Genomic DNA, 19,842 nt, shown 5'->3' on the forward strand with positions numbered 1-19,842 from the left:
CAAGAAACAAGCAAGCTGCCATCTGCTGCCATGAATGCGTTGCTATGAGTGTCATGATCATTAGTGAGAGTGCCCTAATCAGCCACTAGAGGGCACTCCATCCTGGACTCTTGTTTTCACCCCTTGGACTTCATTACCCATAACGCACTGCCGGACTCATGATCTCATTATCACTTCATTACAACCAGCTGTTATGTATTATGTTATCAGTGTCTGTCTATTTATATCCTGTTGGTTTCTGTTTGTGTCATGGAGTTTTCAGTTCACATTTCCTGGTCTGTGTTGTTTTCTTGTTCCCTGTTTTTGTACCTGTTTTATGGATGGACTGTTTAACTGGCTTATGACCCTTGCTTGTTTTTTGGACTCATGATTTTGGATTACCAATTAAATTGACCTGCACTTGGATCTGTCTATTGTCTCCGTGTTTGCAACCGTGACAGAAAACTCCATCATGCAAGGATCCAGCAGTGTGGGGTTCCGTATCCTTCCTCCAGCCACTACCAGGGAGCGTTCGGATCAACTGCGGGCGGTGAGGGCTCTACGCCAAGAGGGATGGGAGGTAGGATGCTTCGCCAAGGTCTTTTGGACGATGGCGGTGGGGCTGGGGTACAATGATGCGGCTTTGAAGGATTTCTTTAATTGCTGCCTTGACGATCCTCTGCCTCAATGTGAGATGGAAGGGCTACGGATTTTAGACTTCTGGAGATTTGCCGCATATCTCCGCCATCGGAGAGAATGGACCTCACCGAGTCAACCAGGCAGTGTGCATGCTCCAGCCCAGGAATCCGTTTCAGAAGGCACAGGGGAGGTGGGCACTGAGCCTCAGCTTCACCCCGGTAAAGGGAGGGGGAGGAGAAGGAAGAAGGCGTCCTTCATCATTCAAGGCCCAGAGCCCGCTTCAGTCAGTGAGTCCGCTTCAGCCAGTGAGCCCTCTCCAGAGCCCGCTCCAGTCAGTGAGTCCGCTCCAGTCAGTGAGTCCACTCCAGAGCCTGCTCCAGTCAGTGAGTCCGCTCCAGTCAGTGAGTCCACTCCAGAGCCCGCTTCAGTCAGTGAGTCCACTCCAGAGCCTGCTTCAGTCAGTGAGTCCACTCCAGAGCCTGCTTCAGTCAGTGAGTCCACTCCAGAGCCCGCTCCAGCCAGTGAGTCCACTCCAGAGCCCGCTCCAGCCAGTGAGTCCACTCCAGAGCCTGCTTCAGTCAGTGAGTCCACTCCAGAGCCTGCTTCAGTCAGTGAGTCCACTCCAGAGCCCGCTTCAGTCAGTGAGTCCGCTCCAGAGCCTGCTTCAGTCAGTGAGTCCGCTCCAGAGCCTGCTCCAGTCACTGAGTCCGCTCCAGCCAGTGAGTCCACTCCAGAGCCCGCTCCAGTCAGTGAACCCGCTCCAGCCAGTGAGTCCACTCCAGAGCCCGCTCCAGCCAGTGAGTCCACTCCAGAGCCCGCTCCAACCAGTGAGTCCACTCCAGAGCCCGCTCCAGCCAGTGAGTCCACTCCAGAGCCTGCTTCAGTCAGTGAGTCCACTCCAGAGCCCGCTTCAGTCAGTGAGTCCGCTCCAGAGCCTGCTTCAGTCAGTGAGTCCGCTCCAGAGCCTGCTCCAGTCACTGAGTCCGCTCCAGCCAGTGAGTCCACTCCAGAGCCCGCTCCAGCCAGTGAGTCCACTCCAGAGCCCGCTCCAACCAGTGAGTCCACTCCAGAGCCCGCTCCAGCCAGTGAGTCCACTCCAGAGCCCGCTCCAGCCAGTGAGTCCACTCCAGAGCCCGCTCCAGCCAGTGAGTCCACTCCAGAGCCCGCTCCAGCCAGTGAGTCCACTCCAGAGCCCGCTCCAGCCAGTGAGTCCACTCCAGAGCCCGCTCCAGCCAGTGAGTCCGCTCCAGAGCCTGCTTCAGTCAGTGAGTCCGCTCCAGAGCCTGCTTCAGTCAGTGAGTCCGCTCCAGAGCCTGCTCCAGTCACTGAGTCCGCTCCAGCCAGTGAGTCCACTCCAGAGCCCGCTCCAGTCAGTGAACCCGCTCCAGCCAGTGAGTCCACTCCAGAGCCCGCTCCAGCCAGTGAGTCCACTCCAGAGCCCGCTCCAGCCAGTGAGTCCACTCCAGAGCCCGCTCCAGCCAGTGAGTCCACTCCAGAGCCCGCTCCAGCCAGTGAGTCCACTCCAGAGCCCGCTCCAGCCAGTGAGTCCACTACAGAGCCCGCTCCAGCCAGTAAGTCCACTCCAGCCAGTGAGTCCATTTTGGGTGAGCCACCGCCTCACCCTCATAAGCGGAGGAGAAGGAGGAAAAGGGCTTCCTCCATCCTACAAGGCCTGGAGACCACTCTAGAGGTTGTTCGTTGGTTCTCCAAGCGCCTTGCCCTGCCGGCGCCACCGAAGTGCCTTGCCCTGCCGGCGCCACCGAAGCGCCTTTCCCTGCCGGCGCCACCGAAGCGCCTTTCCCTGCCGGCGCCAACTAAGCGCCTTTCCCTGCCGGCGCCAACTAAGCGCCTTTCCCTGCCGGCGCCACCGAAGCGCCTTGCCCTGCCGGCGCCAACTAAGGGCCTTGCCCTGCCTCCTGAGCAGCCAGAGCTGGCCACGGAAACCGTCACCGAGCTGTCCGCTCTCCCTGATACGGCCACGGAGGCCGTCACCGAGCTGTCCGCTCTCCCTGATACGGCCACGGAGGCCGTCACCGAGCTGCCCGCTCGCCCTGATATGGCCACGAAGCACCCTTGGCTAGTCCTGCCGCCGCCGTCCAAGCCTTCTGCCCTGCCGCCGCCGTCCAAGCCTTCTGCCCTGCCGCCTCTGCCCAGGCTACCAGAACCGTTGAGACCCGCCTGGTCTGTTCCTCCAGCACCGCCCTGGCACTCAGCCAGGAATCCAGACCTGCCAGTGCCCGCCTGGTCAGTTCCTCCAGCGCCACCCTGGCACTCAGCCATGACTCCAGAACCGCTGGAACCAGCCTGGTCAGTTCCTCCAGTGCCGCCCTGGTGTTCAGCCTGGACCCCAGACCTGCGGGAACCTGCCTGGTTAGTTCCTCCAGCGCCACCCTGGCAATTGGCCAGGACTCCAGGCCTGCTGGCGCCCGCCTGGTCAGTTCCTCCAGCACCGCCCTGGCCTTCAGTTGGGGACTCTGGACCTGGCCCGCCATCCCTCCCCCTGATCCTCCTCCTGTCCACCTCCCTCCTGAGTTTTTGTGTTTTTGTTTTTTTTCTTTTTTGTCTGGTGGAGCGTCTGGTAGCCGCTCCTTTGAGGGGGGGTAATGTCATGATCATTAGTGAGAGTGCCCTAATCAGCCACTAGAGGGCACTCCATCCTGGACTCTTGTTTTCACCCCTTGGACTTCATTACCCATAACGCACTGCCGGACTCATGATCTCATTATCACTTCATTACAACCAGCTGTTATGTATTATGTTATCAGTGTCTGTCTATTTATATCCTGTTGGTTTCTGTTCGTGTCATGGAGTTTTCAGTTCACATTTCTTGGTCTGTGTTGTTTTCTTGTTCCCTGTTTTTGTACCTGTTTTATGGATGGACTGTTTAACTGGCTTATGACCCTTGCTTGTTTTTTGGACTCATGATTTTGGATTACCCATTAAATTGACCTGCACTTGGATCTGTCTATTGTCTCCGTGTTTGCAACCGTGACAATGAGTGCCTTTAACTCCCTTGAGAGCCGAACACACTCGTGCAAATGCTGACTACTATCCTTCAAGAGAGAATAAAAGAAGCACAAAGCTTCTTTCCAGTCTCTTTCAGTAGTAATTGGAATGCATCATAAGAGCATATCAAGCTTGATGGATGAGTCAAACGTGCTCCACCCATGGCGTTTCTGTCTTACACGCTCCTAAAGATGAAGAAGAGGATGACGTGTTCTTCAAGCGCCCCTTTATTTTTACAGTCATGCTGGTAGTGACATTATAGGCTGTCATCGGTCAATACAATTGTCACGTTTAGACACGTTCTTCAGACACGTCTTGTTCAGATGCAGTGTGAGTTCCCATACAAAAGGGAACTATATTATATATTAGCATCCACACCAACGTACAATAACATTCTGTTTATTGTAAGTGCACACTACAATAATGTCATCTGCCACTTTAAATGATCGAAATCTTTAAAGCAGGGTGGATTCTGATTGGCTGTCAACCAAGAACTTTATAGTGCTCCTCTCATCCAATAAATCACGTTAAGCTTGTGCTTTATTATTTTTGATATGAAACAAAGTCTCAGCTGTCAAATTCTGTCCTTTTTTTTTTTTTTTTTTTTTTTTTTTACAAAATTCAAACAATAAATACCATTTTGGTGCTCTTTAATGTGGTTTAATGTGGAGATCCTCAGATCAAGTGAAGCGGCAGCGCGTAACGCACGTGATAGGATCATCTCTTCTGCTTTACTGCTAGTTACAGTGGGAAACAAATATGAATTAATATCATAAGGTATGTTAAAAGATACAGTACAACTTACCGAAATCCATATCATGTCTTATGTAATCGCTCAATCAGTGACATCAAAAAGACATCAATAAAATGTACAATATGTTTACTTTTACCTCAGAAAAGCCATTCAGTGACCATAAACTCATTAGTCACCTCTAGAGAGGTGAATTTTGCACTATATTACATAATTATATTTTTTTACTGTTTATATTTAATGTATGTTTGAATAAATCTGTCAAGTTTTATGAAAGCCCATATTCAAATGTTTATTTTCAAAAAGCGAATTAGAGTAGAAACATAATTATGTAATTATTATAACATTATTATTATAAAAACTTCCTTGTGTGTGAATTGTTAATTTATCAGTTAATTTTAACCTTCAATATTACTAATGTAGTACCAACTGAATCCCTGTATAGTTTACAGCATTAGCTGAGAGATTTTTTTTTTTTTCTCGTGAGAAATTTTGCCATGTACTGTACCTGATATTCATCCAAATCAATCAAATTGAATCTCGAATTGAAATTTGTCACCAGGAGCAACTGTTGTCAGCTTTCTACACTGGAGGCATCAAAACAAACTAACGAAGTAGCACAAACATGTTGAGTACGTCAGAAATGACAGGGTATTTGTTTACTCTTGGCGACTCGTCACATCACGCTGTGCCACATCCAATGTAGAGAGCGTCACTGATTTTAGTTTATTATATTTGCTTTTGACCCATCGTGTAGTGCAGTTCGTATTCGGTGTAGACACGGTGCAAGTTGTCAATGACACTGCTTAAGAATTATAAGCGATTTCGTACCAGAAACACGATTACAGTAACGTTACATTGACAGAAACATTTGGCTTCAGCACAGGCCCTTGGCCAAACCTTTGTCTCTTGTGGGTCACCTATTGAGGAACCCTACCATAGACAGATAAAAATGTTTGATCTGTACACTCAGGTTTAATACATCTATCAGTGTTTTACACACCTGGAAACCTCGGGAATGGCGTATTGTCCGGACTTCATCCCTTTTGATGGATAAATCTTTTCTGATGAAACTGTGATGCCTTGTGGATTCTTAAGAAACACAGAAATCAGCGTTACCAATGTGTCTACTGAGATCAGTGCAATGATGCTCAATACAGCGGTCATGAATGAATGAATGAACGGAAGGATGGATGGATGGATGGATGTGTATGTGTATGTGTGTACTTATATAAATGTGTACCATGATTTCCACCGTGACTCCAGATTGACTGAGGGGTTTCAGGTTGGGCGTCAGAGAGAAAATCCTGTACTGAACTGCAAAAAAAGTTCAAAGCAAAAACTGAAAATTTTTTAACTGATTGTTTTATTTATACATATTTGAGACACTTGCCATTCAATGTGTTCAAATTCAAATGATGCCATAAACAACTTTTTTTACTAAGCGTTACTAGCATTTTACTATAGCTATGATAGCAACAAAATCCAATTGGCTTGTAACGGCTTTATGAAGGCATGGCTTATATTCCAACATATACACATGCTTTTTTTTTAATTTAGCTTGAGATGACTTGTAGCAAAATGCAATTACTACTTGTCTGACAACTTCATACAAGTGATAATAATAATAATAAACTTTCAAAAAGCAAATACAGCCATTTCGTGGAATGAACCAGATGCCATTCACACTCCATCTGTCCTATATTTAGTTACTAGTATATGTTCAAAAGTACAGAATATTTATGATGTACTGCTGATGTAACAAATAAATTTCACTTTGTGGTTTAATGCGCTCTATATTTGCCATGTTTTCACTTAATCTTACCTGTGCTAGCAGGTGTGTAGATGGGCTTGTCTGTCTGTATAAATATATATCCAGACTGGAATGAGACCATGACCACTTTCTCCACAGTTTTGGATGGAAATTGAGCTTGTAGATTCACATACTGCTTTTCCAGGGGATCATCAGAGAAGAAGTTCTGATCATCAGGAATCTAAAGAACAGAAAATGAATTAGTCCTTTGTAAATTTGGGAGGAAAAAAAAGAAAAAGAATTGTAACATTTACAAACTAAATTGTACAAGTTTAGATGATGAATCTTCACAGATGAGCTCACACAAGCAAAAAAAAAAAAAAAAAAAATGGCATTACCTTTATATCTGTAAGGATCTGGTAATTGTTTTCTGCCGTCAGTCTCACTGTTTTGGACAGTATCTCCTTGTCTTTCTTTGGGTGGTTCTTCACTGTGATCTTTACATCAAAAGCTCCTCCAGAGTAATCCTGAGCCTCCACAAACACGTTCTCTGAGGAACCCACTCTCAGCAAATTAGGAGCAGACAGAACAAACCTGAGGAGATCAAATCAGATCAAAAACAGATCTGTTAGTAACTCTATGAGCTAACAGTGTGTTTAATACTCACAGCGGGTCACACAGTGTGAGGAGGGGTGAGGAGAGAAGAACAACAGTCAGCCACAGCAGCTTCACGTCCATCCTGTCTGTCTGTGTGTCTCTTCCTGTGAGCGTCTGCGAACCTGCAGCAGCTCAGATTTATACCCGCCTCCGTGACCAAAACTGCTCTCTCTCTCTCTCTCTCTCTGACACCCCATGGTGATTAGGCAACACATTTGGGAAGGGGAGGATCTTGGAAAGATTTTTTGCAGGACTTCCAAAATTACAAAAGAAGCTCCAATAATTGCACTTAAAAAAGATTTATTAGTAACATTTATAAAAAATTGTGTGCCTCAATATCATGCGCATGTCACCTACCATTATTTATTTTTTTAAACATGTTTACATGCATCCCCTGCAAACTCAAACCAATGAAACCATGTAGCCAGACTAATATGGTTGCAATTCATGAACCCTCTAAGTATAGACGACATGGCAACACTTTACAGGAAGGTTTTTTACTTAACATTAGTTAACTGCATTAGTTAACATGAACTAATAATGAACTGCACTTATACAGCTTTTATGAATCTTTGTTAATGTTAATTTCAAAATTTACTAATACATTATTAAAATCTTGTAAACATTAGTTAATGCACTGTGAACTAACATGAAAAAAACAACAATGAACAACTGTATTTTAATTAATTAACATTGACGAAGATTAGTAAATACAGTAACAAATATATTGCTCATGGTAAGTTCATGTTAGTTAATACATTATCTAATGTCTAACTAAAGAACCTTATTGTAAAGTGTTACCGACATAATTGTCTCCCTTACAAAAGATACTTGGTAGACTAGATTCCAAATGTCTCAAATAAAAATTAGGCAAAGTGTCAGCTATGACATTATGTGTTCATGAATCTGAAAATGCACTCATGGAACTACTGTGAAAAAAAGCCTGTGCTCTTTCCTTTCTGCATAGAAAGCTGTAGAAACAGAGCTGTGGTCAAACTGTTGTGGAGCTGAATGAAGTTTTGTGCATCAGAGAGTTTGAAGATTTCTCAGCAGTGCATTTCAGATTTCCCGTAAATCATTGTGCTTGTTGTGTAAATACAACCTTTGGTAAACTGGCAGCTGCTCTATTGATCTTTCGTGGTCAAGAGAACTATTGAACTGTTTACTTTCATGCAAATGTGCCAAAGATGTAAGATGCACTGGAATGAGGTTTGTTGATGAATATGTTTTGCTCAACATTTAACTTTTGTAACACTGGCAGGAACAAAAGAGATGGCAGGGGTAGAACTGATATGCAGGGTTTATTATAACAAACAAACAACACATGAAGAACTAAGGAACACAAAGAGCTAGGGAAGATACGGATCAAAAGAATGCAGTCCATCTAAATGTAACAACAAACAATGACTGAAGAACACAAGGGCTATTTATACACAAGATAACAAGGGACAGGTGAAGGTGATTAGTTGCTATGGCAACAAACAAGATTAAAGGGATAGTTCACCCAAAAAATGAAAATTTGATGTTTATCTGAATGCACTCTGACGCCGGAAGTGATCTCTCGCACTCACTGATGTATACGCGTGAGAGATCACTTCCGGCATCAGAGCGCGTTTTCAGACGTCACACACAGCAGTGGGACATAGTGGTGTATTAGAGGTTAAAAAATTATATAAATACTTTTCGTTTTCTCACACAAACCAATCGTTTCATGTCTTAGGACATCAATGTGTAAGGAACCCCCATCGGCCCAAAAACGGAATCCGATGGCCGAAGGTTAACGCATGTATGCCTTTTCAGCGCCTCTGTGAAGTTCACTTAATTTCACTCGTTTAATCTGACTCCAATTTCAAATGATTCTTATTCTTAGGTTGTGTTTCCAATTAGAAATGAATCATTTGTTATGTATTAATTTAGATATTTGATTATTATGGGTATCTCATATTTGCAATTATTCTTTCATTACGGACCCATATCACTTAGAAAAGTCACTTCGGCCGTTATGTTCTTTTCACGATCACAAACTCACCAGTTCTGATCTTAGTCAGAGGGTGCAGAGTTTACTAATGCATTTGAGTCGAACCGCCACATGCTTGTTCAAGTTTTCCTAAGCCAGTTGATAGACAAAAATCAAAAGGTCCCATGATGTGCCCACATGCTCCTTTCATTGAGCCTTTAGTTTTAATCTATCCTGACGCAGATTTGCGGAAATATGGACTCCAATAATCTACTGGTCATAATGATTTCAGAAGAATCCAGAGTAAATCAAATATAACATTTTATTTGTTAAGTAAAAATGTCAATTTCATAGTTGCACAATTAGAAGCCAATTCAGAAATAATGAATGCATAACATCAATTGAAATGCATATACACACACAGTGATGGATTAGTGTTTGAAGACACTTGCCCATCACTGTATGGGGGTCTCTGGCTACAGAAAATCCCCCCTGACTGCTTTCCAATTTACCTTTTATACCAGGACAAGAACAAAAGGGTTATAAATATTTACTACACCAACACCTGTTTTGGGGAAAGAGGAGTGGATTTTCACAAAAGGCACCACCCAAAAAGAGGACAGAATTTTCCTTAGTTTTCAATCTTCTTCATAATACCAGTGACTGCTGTGAAATTGAGACCATTTTACCAATCGCACTGAGACATTTAAAATGATACCAAACATGAAAGGGAAAAACAATAGATACACATGTTACATTATATGTCTTGAAGAATTTTCAGTGAGTCAGGGGGGAAGGGAAGGTGTGTGTGTGTGTGTGTGTGTGTGTGTGTGTGTGTGTGTGTGTGGTGGGGGAGGCGTTGTCCTTTTGGGGTTAGGGCAAGGCGTTGTCCTTTGCTACTTCTTTGAGATCTTTCAGATAAGTTGTATTATTTTATTGCAGGATGCTTGATCTCTGTTTTTGTCTAGCAGGAAAATCAAGTCTTGCAGACCACCCCTGGCCCCTCGGGGCAAATTCAATCAATGGAATTTGAATGATCAGAAATTCTATGAATTGATGTGTGACTAAAGCCATGCACATGTCCTGCATATTACAGTGCTTCCATAACACCTCAAAATTGACACAATTAAAAAAGAAAAGAAATTATGGCAATAATTTCCCTTGTCCTATAAGTATGAAGGTGAATGATGTATGTTAGATTTGCATTATGTGAATAATTTTCGTCTGGATAGTCTTATGATCTATGCCAGGTAGAGATGTTGTGAGTTTGTAGTGTGTGTGTTCTGTATGTTTGTGTAGAAGATGGGTGGTGTCTATCCTACCATAATTTGTGTTACATAGTTTAGTTCCAGTTCTACACTGGGAGGCCACGTATCTATTCGTGTTATGAGGTGTGGATGGCCTCTTGAAGCTTCTACACTCCCATCTTCTGCAAGTAAAGTTGTGTATCATAGCTCAATACGGGCGGGACTAGACACCCTTGTGGAATCTGGCCCTTAAAATGGCAGCTGTCAGTCCTGAAAGAGAAACAGACACACAGAAAAAAACAGTTGACCTTGAACCTTTAAACAAATTGTGTTAAGACAGATGGTGCCATCTTAGTTTTTCTTAAATGGTCTTATCCAGACAGTTGTTGCAAATGGCTTTCATCTGTTAAGATTGTATGCCATTAGAAGAAAATTTGTTTTGGATTACAGAGACATAGATCATTATTATGATTATGCTTCTGCAAAGAAAAAGGCCAGATAAAACTGAATGTTATAGGTCAGATCTGACTGCTGGTGTTTAAGCATGGTCAGAGAATCTTGCACCTTGAGTTGCTATTGCAGCTGTGTTTACACATTCTGTTGTGTTGTGAGCATAATGACACCCGGGTCTCCTGGGGGAAATCTCACAATAGCTAGATCTGTGATTATGGCACCAGATCATCTTTTGTGGTGTTGTGCTGTTTGTTTAGCAATTGGTATTTATGGTGTCATTCAAATACTTGATCATTTGGACCTCTGTCATCTGTAAAAACAGAAGAGTTTCTGCCTGATATTAACATTTTCCTCACAACTTTTATTACATGTCCAGTAAAATAACTTCCCTGATCAGATCCCATATGATCTAGCACTTCCAGAGAGGAGTTTGCTAACACTTGTCCATTTTGTTTGTGCTTTTGTTGCAAAGGAAAATCAAAACTTGTACCTCCCCTTGTCACTGGGTTACAGATCAATAGAATCAATTTTTAATTCCTGTTTTGATCTTGAATGGATTTAGGATCAGGTTTGTTGTTTTAGTTGATAAATACTGGGCATTGTAATTTTTCTCATTAAAGATCCTTGCACAGATAGAAGATAAAGAAGTTCTTTAACAATTTATTTAATGCAATTGTGAAGCACATTGTTACGGAGCCCCTAAAGGGACCTTTGCAAAAATAAAAAAATGACGGAGTTTCGCGTGCTCACGAGATACTTTCGCGTGCGCACGAGAAATGTATTGCGTGCGCACGAGAAACTTATGTTGTGCGCACGCGTTACAATTTCCGGTTTGTGTATACTATAACCTACTTCATTTGTGCGTCACTGCCTATGAAGAATGCCAGAGTATGGATGCACATAAACTAATAAAGATCATGAAAATTAAAGAGAAAATGAGAGTGGATGCACATAAACTAATACAGCTGTATTTGCTCAAAATCTGGCTTTCTTAGACCAGATCGTCTAGGATGAATCCAGCTAATTATTCGTTTTAATTAAACACGTGCCTTCCTTATATCTAAAGTGCTTTATGTCAATGGCTCTGCTCGCAATAAGCGCTGTTTGAATTGAATGGAGAAAATAAGCATGTCTCTGCCACCTGTAAGGATGCGTTAAATCCGACAAAGTGGTTTAATAAAGGGCCGTTTGATCTTGTGAAATATGAAATTTTAGTACGCCTACATTTTACAGTTCCAGTACTTTTACATGGGAAAATATAAATATGGCCTACTGCCCTAACGAAATACAAAGTTTCATCATTTTTACTGTACCAATGTTTTTTTCATGAACCATTAAACGTGGCATTATGACAGTGCACACTGAGCCCATTTCCCAGCGCGATTCTTGGATGCCACAAATGGACATAAGTCCTTGAAAAATGACGCACTTCCCTAACGAAAGCCACATTTTGAGCACTTTTTACTGTATCAGCCTTATTTATTTATTTTTTTAACTTGGCAAAAAGAACAATGCACACAACTATTCATATCATGGCCGTCACAGAGAATGCTTTAAAGCAGACAGACTTAAGGCCGTGATATAAACTGCCCTACGAAAGCCACATTTCAGCAAATAGATCGTTATTAATTTATGCACATCCATACTCGCATTTTCTGCATAATTTGAGCAAATATATCTTTATTAATTCATACTCGCATTTTCTTTATCATTTTGAGCAAATAGATCTTTATTAATTCATCCATACTCGCATTTTCTTTATAATTTTGAGCAAATAGATCTTTATTAGTGTATGCATATCCATACTCGCATTTTCTGCATATTTTTGAGCAAATAGATCGTTAATAATTCATGTGCGTCCATACCATCTTCTTCTTTATAATTTTGAGCAAATAGATCTTTATTAATTCATCCATACTCGCATTTTCTTTATCCGTAGGATTCATCCTAGACGATCTGGTCTAAGAAAGCCAGATTTTGAGCAAATACAGCTGTATTAGTTCATGTGCATCCACTCTCATTTTCTCTTTAATTTTCATGATCTTTATTAGTTTATGTGCATCCATACTCTGGCATTCTTCATAGGCAGTGACGCACAAATGAAGTAGGTTATAGTATACACAAACCGGAAATTGTAACGCGTGCGCACGACATAAGTTTCTCGTGCGCACGCGAAAGTTTCTCGTGAGCACGCGAAAGTATCTCGTGCGCACGCGAAAGTATCTCGTGCGCACGCGAAAGTATCTCGTGCGCACGCGAAAGTTTCTCGTGAGCACGCGAAAGTATCTCGTGCGCACGCGAAAGTATCTCGTGCGCACGCGAAAGTATCTCGTGAGCACGCGAAAGTATCTCGTGCGCACGCGAAAGTATCTCGTGCGCACGCGAAAGTTTCTCGTGAGCACGCGAAAGTATCTCGTGCGCACGCGAAAGTATCTCGTGAGCACGCGAAAGTATCTCGTGAGCACGCGAAACTCCGTCATTTTTTTATTTTTGCAAAGGTCCCTTTAGGGGCTCCGTAGTAGCCTTATGGCAATTCTGTGCTCCTGTATATGGTGTAACTGCAGCTATACGGAAGATAACTGAGTGTTCCACTTAGGAGACAAAAAATTCAACATAGACACACATACAACTTGAAATTGTTGTACAATTTCAGTACTACAGTTATTCCAACTTACACAAGACACATGGTCTAGAATGCATAGCATCTACAACCTTAAACCTAAGTGTGTCACGCATCACTTACAGTAAAGCAGTCATGTGTTTTAAAGAATAAACTCAGCAAGTCTAGGTGCACATGTAGTAGCACAAACAACTAGAATGTGTGTTCTGTGCGCACAACGTGTCTAACACAATTACAACTTTGAATCCTTCCATTGATTCCTCATAATTCTTTCAGCACTAATAGTGCTCCCAACATCTGTCTTCATTCTGGTTCCATCTTACTACATTCTAATTCCTTCTGCTTCTCTCCCAAAGTTCTTTCTTCTTCCACACCATTGCTTGAATCATCATGAGATTAAAGGCCATCCCTGGCTATCATAATATAATATATATCATGATGTGATCATAATATAAATTATATTATATTAAAACAGTATACATTAAAACAAATTTTATTTGCTGGTATCAAGAGGGTCTTGGCTCAATAATTTGTCAAGAGTGACTCACTGATCTTTTTAGAAGGCATATGGCTCTGCAGCTACAGCTGTGATGGCATTGCATTGTTCACAGCAACAAGACAAACTGGAAACAGTTATAGACTTTGATGCTGTGAATATTGGGTCAAATCATTTGTACAATACAATATAGAATTGGACACAATTTTCTTATTTTTGGGCTAAGATGTTATCAATTACACTCCTCTGAGAATCTATTTGGATATGAAAAAAAAAAAGGTTGGACAAACAGGTCTGATTGAGAGTACAAAGATTAATTTTTGGTCTGTTTGTTTTTTCAGTCTCTTTTGAGACACTGAACAACATACAAGAGTGCAGTATTTTTTAAAATTCTGAACTAAGACCAAGGTAAAAGATATTTTTTTATAAGACTGAGCCTTAACCCGTACTGTTTACACCATTTATGCATCAGTCGTAAACCTTCTTAGCACCTCTTGAACAATTTCAATAGTATAGTGATGCTTATTCTATGGCTAAATTTCTTTTATGAAACAAAAACAAGCTGAGCATGTCCTCTGAATGTCTCTCAGTGACATCATAATTATCATTATATACATCAGTTTTAACATTTAGTGTATTTTCACAATTGCAGTCTCTAGGACTTCTGCATAGCAGCAGTTCTCCAGGACTGAGACAGAATTATACCCAAATCTTTTCTTTTGAAATTTTTTAGTTTCACTACTCTGTTTTGTCCAGCTTTACATTTCACACACAAAGGATTCCAGTGAGAGATTTTTCTCCCTTGTTATCTCTTTTGGTTTATCTAATCACAAGATTTTTTCACAACGTGACCATTTGCTTATTTTTCAATGTTGCAACGTTGTTGCAGCAAAACAAATAAACATGTAGCTGAGCATTCTTTACCTCAGAATTTAGGTTTTAATTTACAGCCCTCTGTTGAATACCAGAAAAAAATTTGGATGATGTTATTCCAATTTAAAGTTAATCTCTTGTTGCGTGGGCAAACAAGGAGATCTTTAAAGTTTAAAGCAAGGGATATCATTTCTCACCTACGCTGCCGCTATCATGTCCCTGATAAAATGTGGTTGTCTAATTCACTAGCCCCACCGGATCTCAATCACCGGTTTTAAATCTGCACTGTAACAAATTTCTGTAGTTTTCACAGCATTATTACTGTAAAATGAACAAATCCTTACTGTAGAACCTGTATACAGCATGTTGCTGTAAATCTGCAAAGCATCATGGTTACATTTTAATGGTGGGTAAATTCTACAGTAAATTTATTTTTTGCTGTGAATCAAAATAAAGAAATTTTGAGCAGGACTTTTTTCAGCAGCAGAAACTGAGGAGACTCCACAATTTCTTTAGGATTTGACTTCAACAAGGTAACTTTGCTCATATTTTGCAATGTTAGGTTAATTTACCGAGGCGTCCTCATGTAAATTCACTTGTGTTTAGGAGTGCGCCAGGAGAGAGATGCAGAGAGCGGCACTAGTAAGCCATATCATTACAAACATAGCTGTTTGCTCATGTAAATTTTATAGATTTTTTTTTTTTTATCTGTCAATATTTGATGATGTCATCAGTTTGGTGGAGTAACATTGCTGGATAAAAGTAAACTGGAACTCTATGCACATGCATGTGTGTTAGCAAAGTGCGCTAGCTGTTTCCTCTTGTTTTTCTAGCTATGGCATGATGAATCAAATAACGAAGCGGGCAGAAGTAAAATGCAGCAACAGGTAAGGATTTTAAACAGCACAACATTTTTCAAAGGATCATGTTTTTCTGAGCTTCTCTGCCAGGAAAAATACAGCAGCTACATAGAATAGATGCTAGCTTTTTAAAGTGAATTCCTGCCTTGTGGAAGCATAATATGCCATTGTATTGTCATTGTGTTTGTATTTAATCATCACAGGACCCTTCATTTACTGTTTAACCCCTTTCTTTCAGGCTGCATCAAAGAAACCACGACAGTCATTTCAGGTAAGTAATAACTATGCATCCAATATGTCGAGTTGTGCTTTACAGATAAGAGAAATGAGCATTATAATATATGGTGACTGGTTCAATGTGTTTTGTTTGGGAACTTGATCAATATGACACTTCATTGATACAAAATGGATATGACAAACGTACATCCTTGTGTTGTGGCCATTCGATGTGTTGTCATGACCTCAAGTTCATATGTTCTCAAGGCAACAAGTTTAGTGTAAAAATCTACATGACCATATAGTCACATGCTTTTCATTTGTTTCTATAGTAACTGTCTTTAGTTCATTTGGTTTCAGCTGTGTTTGATTAATTAGTCTCATTTGTATTAACTAATTAAGTTGTGCCTTGTCTCCATTCTCTGTTTGGTGTTACGATTATGTTAAGGTGTGTCACTCTGCCTGTTTAGTGGATTGTGTTGTCTTTGGGGGATTTATTACACTTGGTATTGGATTTGTATTCAATGTTGCAATAGTCTTTTTCTGTCTGCCGGCACACACACCCATTGTGTGACAATAATATAGTATAAATGTTACAATGCGTAGTTAGGAAAGTCACAAAGATGAGGAAACATTCAAGGACACTTTAATGATGACTGCTTAGAAAACAGGAATAAAAAGAAATGCTAGCTGTCACAAGAACTGATGAAGACTAATGCCGAGTTCAGACTGCACGATTTTAGCCGTGATTTTGGCTCGCCGACAGGTTTTGAGAAATCGCTGACAAATGGCCGAAATCACAGGCAAATTGGTGCTCGTTCACGCGAGTGACAATCATGCAGTGTGAATGAGCAAAGACGCGATCTGAGAGAATCGCTGACGAGTCGCAGACGCCCGTGAGATATTTGGCATGCTAAATATCTGGACCTGTCGGCGATTCAAAATCCTGCAGTGTGAAAAGTGTTCTGACTGAAAACTACATCGGCGATGACCGACAGCCAATGAGAGAGCAAGATACAGAGCAGCGGGGAGTTCGGGGAGGAGTTATAGACCACAACATCAGCAAGCATGGCTTCATTCACATAAACATTACAATTCTACCAAACGGAAACAAAACACAAAAATTTGCTTGACCATCGGCAACAGCAGCACATTGAAAAGTTATGAATTTACCTCCAACTCTCGTTGCAGAACACACAATCCACAGTCTCCCCAACCATTTCCTCCTCCATATTTTTCTTTTCTTTTTCTTATATTCGCTGCAAATCAGCGCACAGGCAACTCGTATTGCAAGCTTCTTGCGGGCTACCGTTTTTAATAATAATAATAACTCTGGTCTTGCACGCGTGACATCGCGTTGTTTCCTTGACACATCTCGCGTGTGTTTGGTTGTGAAACGTAGTTTGCGTGCCAGACAGAGTTGTCAGCGATTCTTCCTTTTGTAAAGTCATGCAGTGTGAAACCTTCTGTCGCCGATCCATCGTGCAGTTTGAACACAGCAGCGACTGAATGCTGGCCAAGATAGTCATGCAATGTGAAAAGAACAGTGACCCGACTACTTTGAAAATCGTGCAGTCTGAACTCGGCTTAAGGGAAAATTAAGGGCTTATAAGCATGAACAAACAAAGGGACCTAATAAGATAATTAATGAGACAACAGGTGAACAGAATGATTAATCAAACAGACTGAGAAACTAGGTACAACAGGGAAGAACCCAAAACAACGAAGATACCATACATGTTAATATAATACAATATAATGTAGCCATTATGCCATAATTGAAAATAAAAAGTGTTTAAATTTATAGTAAATTTATTAATGTTACAGTTTGGTTTTAGTATATGCACGAAGAGGAAGATAATGGGTAGAACAGTCTTTAATAAATCCACAGGCAAGTAAAGCCACAAACTAGAAAACACAAGACACAACCATACATAGAACCATACCGGACAAGAATGAACTGAAAACACAAGACTTAAATACACAGACAAATGAGGTGGGTACTGTAACACAGCTGACAGTGATGATGAAAGTGATCAGTAAATATGGTGACAAACTAGTGGCGGGAAATGGTGCAAAACAGAAATCCAAACAGGGTGAAATGGTGACAATTAATAATCTCCTTTTATGACTATCCCATGTTGCTAAAGTCATACAGGTTTGTTTATGCATTAAGATGATGTTTCCTCAACACAGGACATGGCCATGAAATTTTGGGATCATCAGCTCAGCTCCCTAACTTGTGAATCAGTATATGGTGTACATGAATCCGGGCACTTGTAAGAACAGAAAAAGACATTGGCTCACACATTGGGACTCAGATGTCTCTAGTTCTGGCGACAACACAATGTCATTATTTTATAACTTCAACTTCTGGTATTCATGAACAGCAGCATTTTCTTGTTGCGTATACGTGCATCAATTCAGGGATAAAAATGTCAGTTCGATTATGTTTATTACCTGTCTAGTGATTATGTGTCGTTATGTTTAGTGAGTTGGCTCATGTGATCGAAGTTTCATGCTTCAGAACTTCTGTTAAGGGAGCATAGTGAGCATTGTTGCTCCCTGATTTTCATGGTGCATTGTGGGACTTTTTAGGAAGTGAATATTTCAGTGCACTGGAAAGATTCTGTGACTGAGACAGCCCTTAAAATGGCTGATCAGTGCTGACTACTGAACTCGGGAGCTGATTGAGGCCCACTCATTATCATGTCCACACTAGTTAATATGGTCAACATAGTAATATTAATGTTGACTGGATTGTTTAATTTAGCCAGACCAACTTGTATACATTGTCATCAAGCCTTCATCATCAGTCTTGCCTTTAGTCGTCTACATTAATTACTAATTTCTTCCACTGCAGGAAACGACTCCAGCCCAGAAGGAAGTTTCCCATTCAGGAATAAAGTCGGTATTAAGGATTTTGAAGCTTAAAATTCTACAGTTTTTGAATTATATTTACTTTCTGTTTTATTTATTACCAATTGTATCTGGACATTTTAATTCAACTTCAAAAAGATGATGGATTTGTATGTTTAGGAGTGCTGTATACCAAATAATAAAAATGTATAGCCTATAAATGTGTATATAATGTAAAATATTTTATGCCTATGTATTTTCACATTTAAAATGTTTAAAATAAATGTCATTTTGTGACAAAAATCATGTCTTCATTTTATAGTACGCAATAAAAACAGTTTACAGTAATCTTATATTTGCTGTGATAAAAAATACAGCAGTAATAATAAAATACTGTGAAATGTACAGTAACTTGCTGGCAGCAATTAGCAAGTAAGTTGCTGTGTTCTATTCGACAGTATGCATACTGTGGATGTAATCACAGTAACTATTTTGTTACTTTTTTATTATTATACAGTAATTTTACTGTAAAAAGAAACACAGTAAAAAAAGTTACTGTGATTTGATTTACAGTTATTATTTTGTTACTGTGTTTATTATTACAGTAAAATTACAGTTACTGTGATTACATTTACAGTAAGCATACTGTGAAATAGAACACAGCAACTTACTTGCTAATTGCTGCCAGCAAGTTACTGGTCATTTTACAGTGTTCTTCTTACAGTGTGGGTATGCCGACCCATTCTACAAATGTGTCTATATAGGATGCAGCTATCTTTCCCTTAACACTTCTAAAAGGCAAATAAGAATGGACTTACCACAACAGCTGAAGGAGAATATGATCAAGCCTCTTACTTGTTGCAAATCCCAATTTTCCACTGAAAAGACACTCGCCAACAGGATATGGGAGATCATGGAGGGTATGTCACCAATTTGTAAGGAACCCCCCATCGGCCCGAAAATGGAATCCGACGGCCTGGGCGAAGGTTAACGCGTGTATGCCTGTTCAGTGCCTCTGTGAAGTTCACTTAATTTCACTCGTTTAATCTGACTCCAATTTCAAATGATTCTTATTCTTAGGTTGTGTTTCCAATTAGAAAAAAATCATTTGTTATGTATTAATTTAGATATTTGATTATTATGGGTATCTCATATTTTCAATTATTCTTTCATTACGGACCCATATCACTTAGAAAAGTCACTTCGGCTGTTAAGTTCTTTTCACGATCACAAACTCGCCAGTTCTGATCTTAGTCAGAGGGTGCAGAGTTTACTAATGCATTTGAGTCGAACCGCCACATGCTTGCTCATACAAAAACACAGTTTTCTTAGTCACGATACTGCAACTTGCTCAGCCAGTTGATAGACAAAAATCAAAAGGTCCCATGATGTGCCCACATGCTCCTTTCCAAAACAATAGATACACAAGTTACATTATATGTCTTGAAGAATTTTCAGTGACTTGAGTCAGGGGGA

General features: G+C 40.9%; 1 protein-coding gene and 1 long non-coding RNA gene across 3 annotated transcripts in view; one reads left to right on the forward strand and one right to left on the reverse strand.

Moving 5' to 3' along the window:
- The window catches only part of LOC125271344 (complement C3-like), a 30,374-nt gene extending 23,421 nt beyond the window's left edge, over positions 1 to 6,953 (reverse strand). Inside the window, exons 1-5 of one of the 2 annotated variants that reach the window (XR_007185580.1) lie at positions 6,796 to 6,953; positions 6,527 to 6,722; positions 6,201 to 6,369; positions 5,619 to 5,692; positions 5,379 to 5,467 (exon numbers count right to left, since the gene is read on the reverse strand). Coding sequence is in view for 1 of the 2 variants with exons in the window: in XM_048195406.1 (XP_048051363.1) it covers positions 5,379 to 5,467; positions 5,619 to 5,692; positions 6,201 to 6,369; positions 6,527 to 6,722; positions 6,796 to 6,866 (599 nt within the window). In the remaining variant the exon portion in view is untranslated. The remainder of the gene's footprint in view (positions 1 to 5,378; positions 5,468 to 5,618; positions 5,693 to 6,200; positions 6,370 to 6,526; positions 6,723 to 6,795) is intronic. The other variant, XM_048195406.1, reaches the window with a different exon arrangement.
- An 8,228-nt stretch (positions 6,954 to 15,181) lies between these two features.
- On the forward strand, positions 15,182 to 18,586 carry LOC125271393. Its single transcript, XR_007185585.1, has 3 exons — positions 15,182 to 15,318; positions 15,530 to 15,562; positions 18,371 to 18,586. It is a non-coding gene; the product is annotated as an uncharacterized LOC125271393 (long non-coding RNA).
- Positions 18,587 to 19,842: the final 1,256 nt, after the last annotated feature.

The sequence above is a fragment of the Megalobrama amblycephala genome, linkage group LG7 (genome assembly GCF_018812025.1).
Source record: "Megalobrama amblycephala isolate DHTTF-2021 linkage group LG7, ASM1881202v1, whole genome shotgun sequence".
Taxonomy (NCBI): Eukaryota; Metazoa; Chordata; class Actinopteri; order Cypriniformes; family Xenocyprididae; genus Megalobrama; species Megalobrama amblycephala.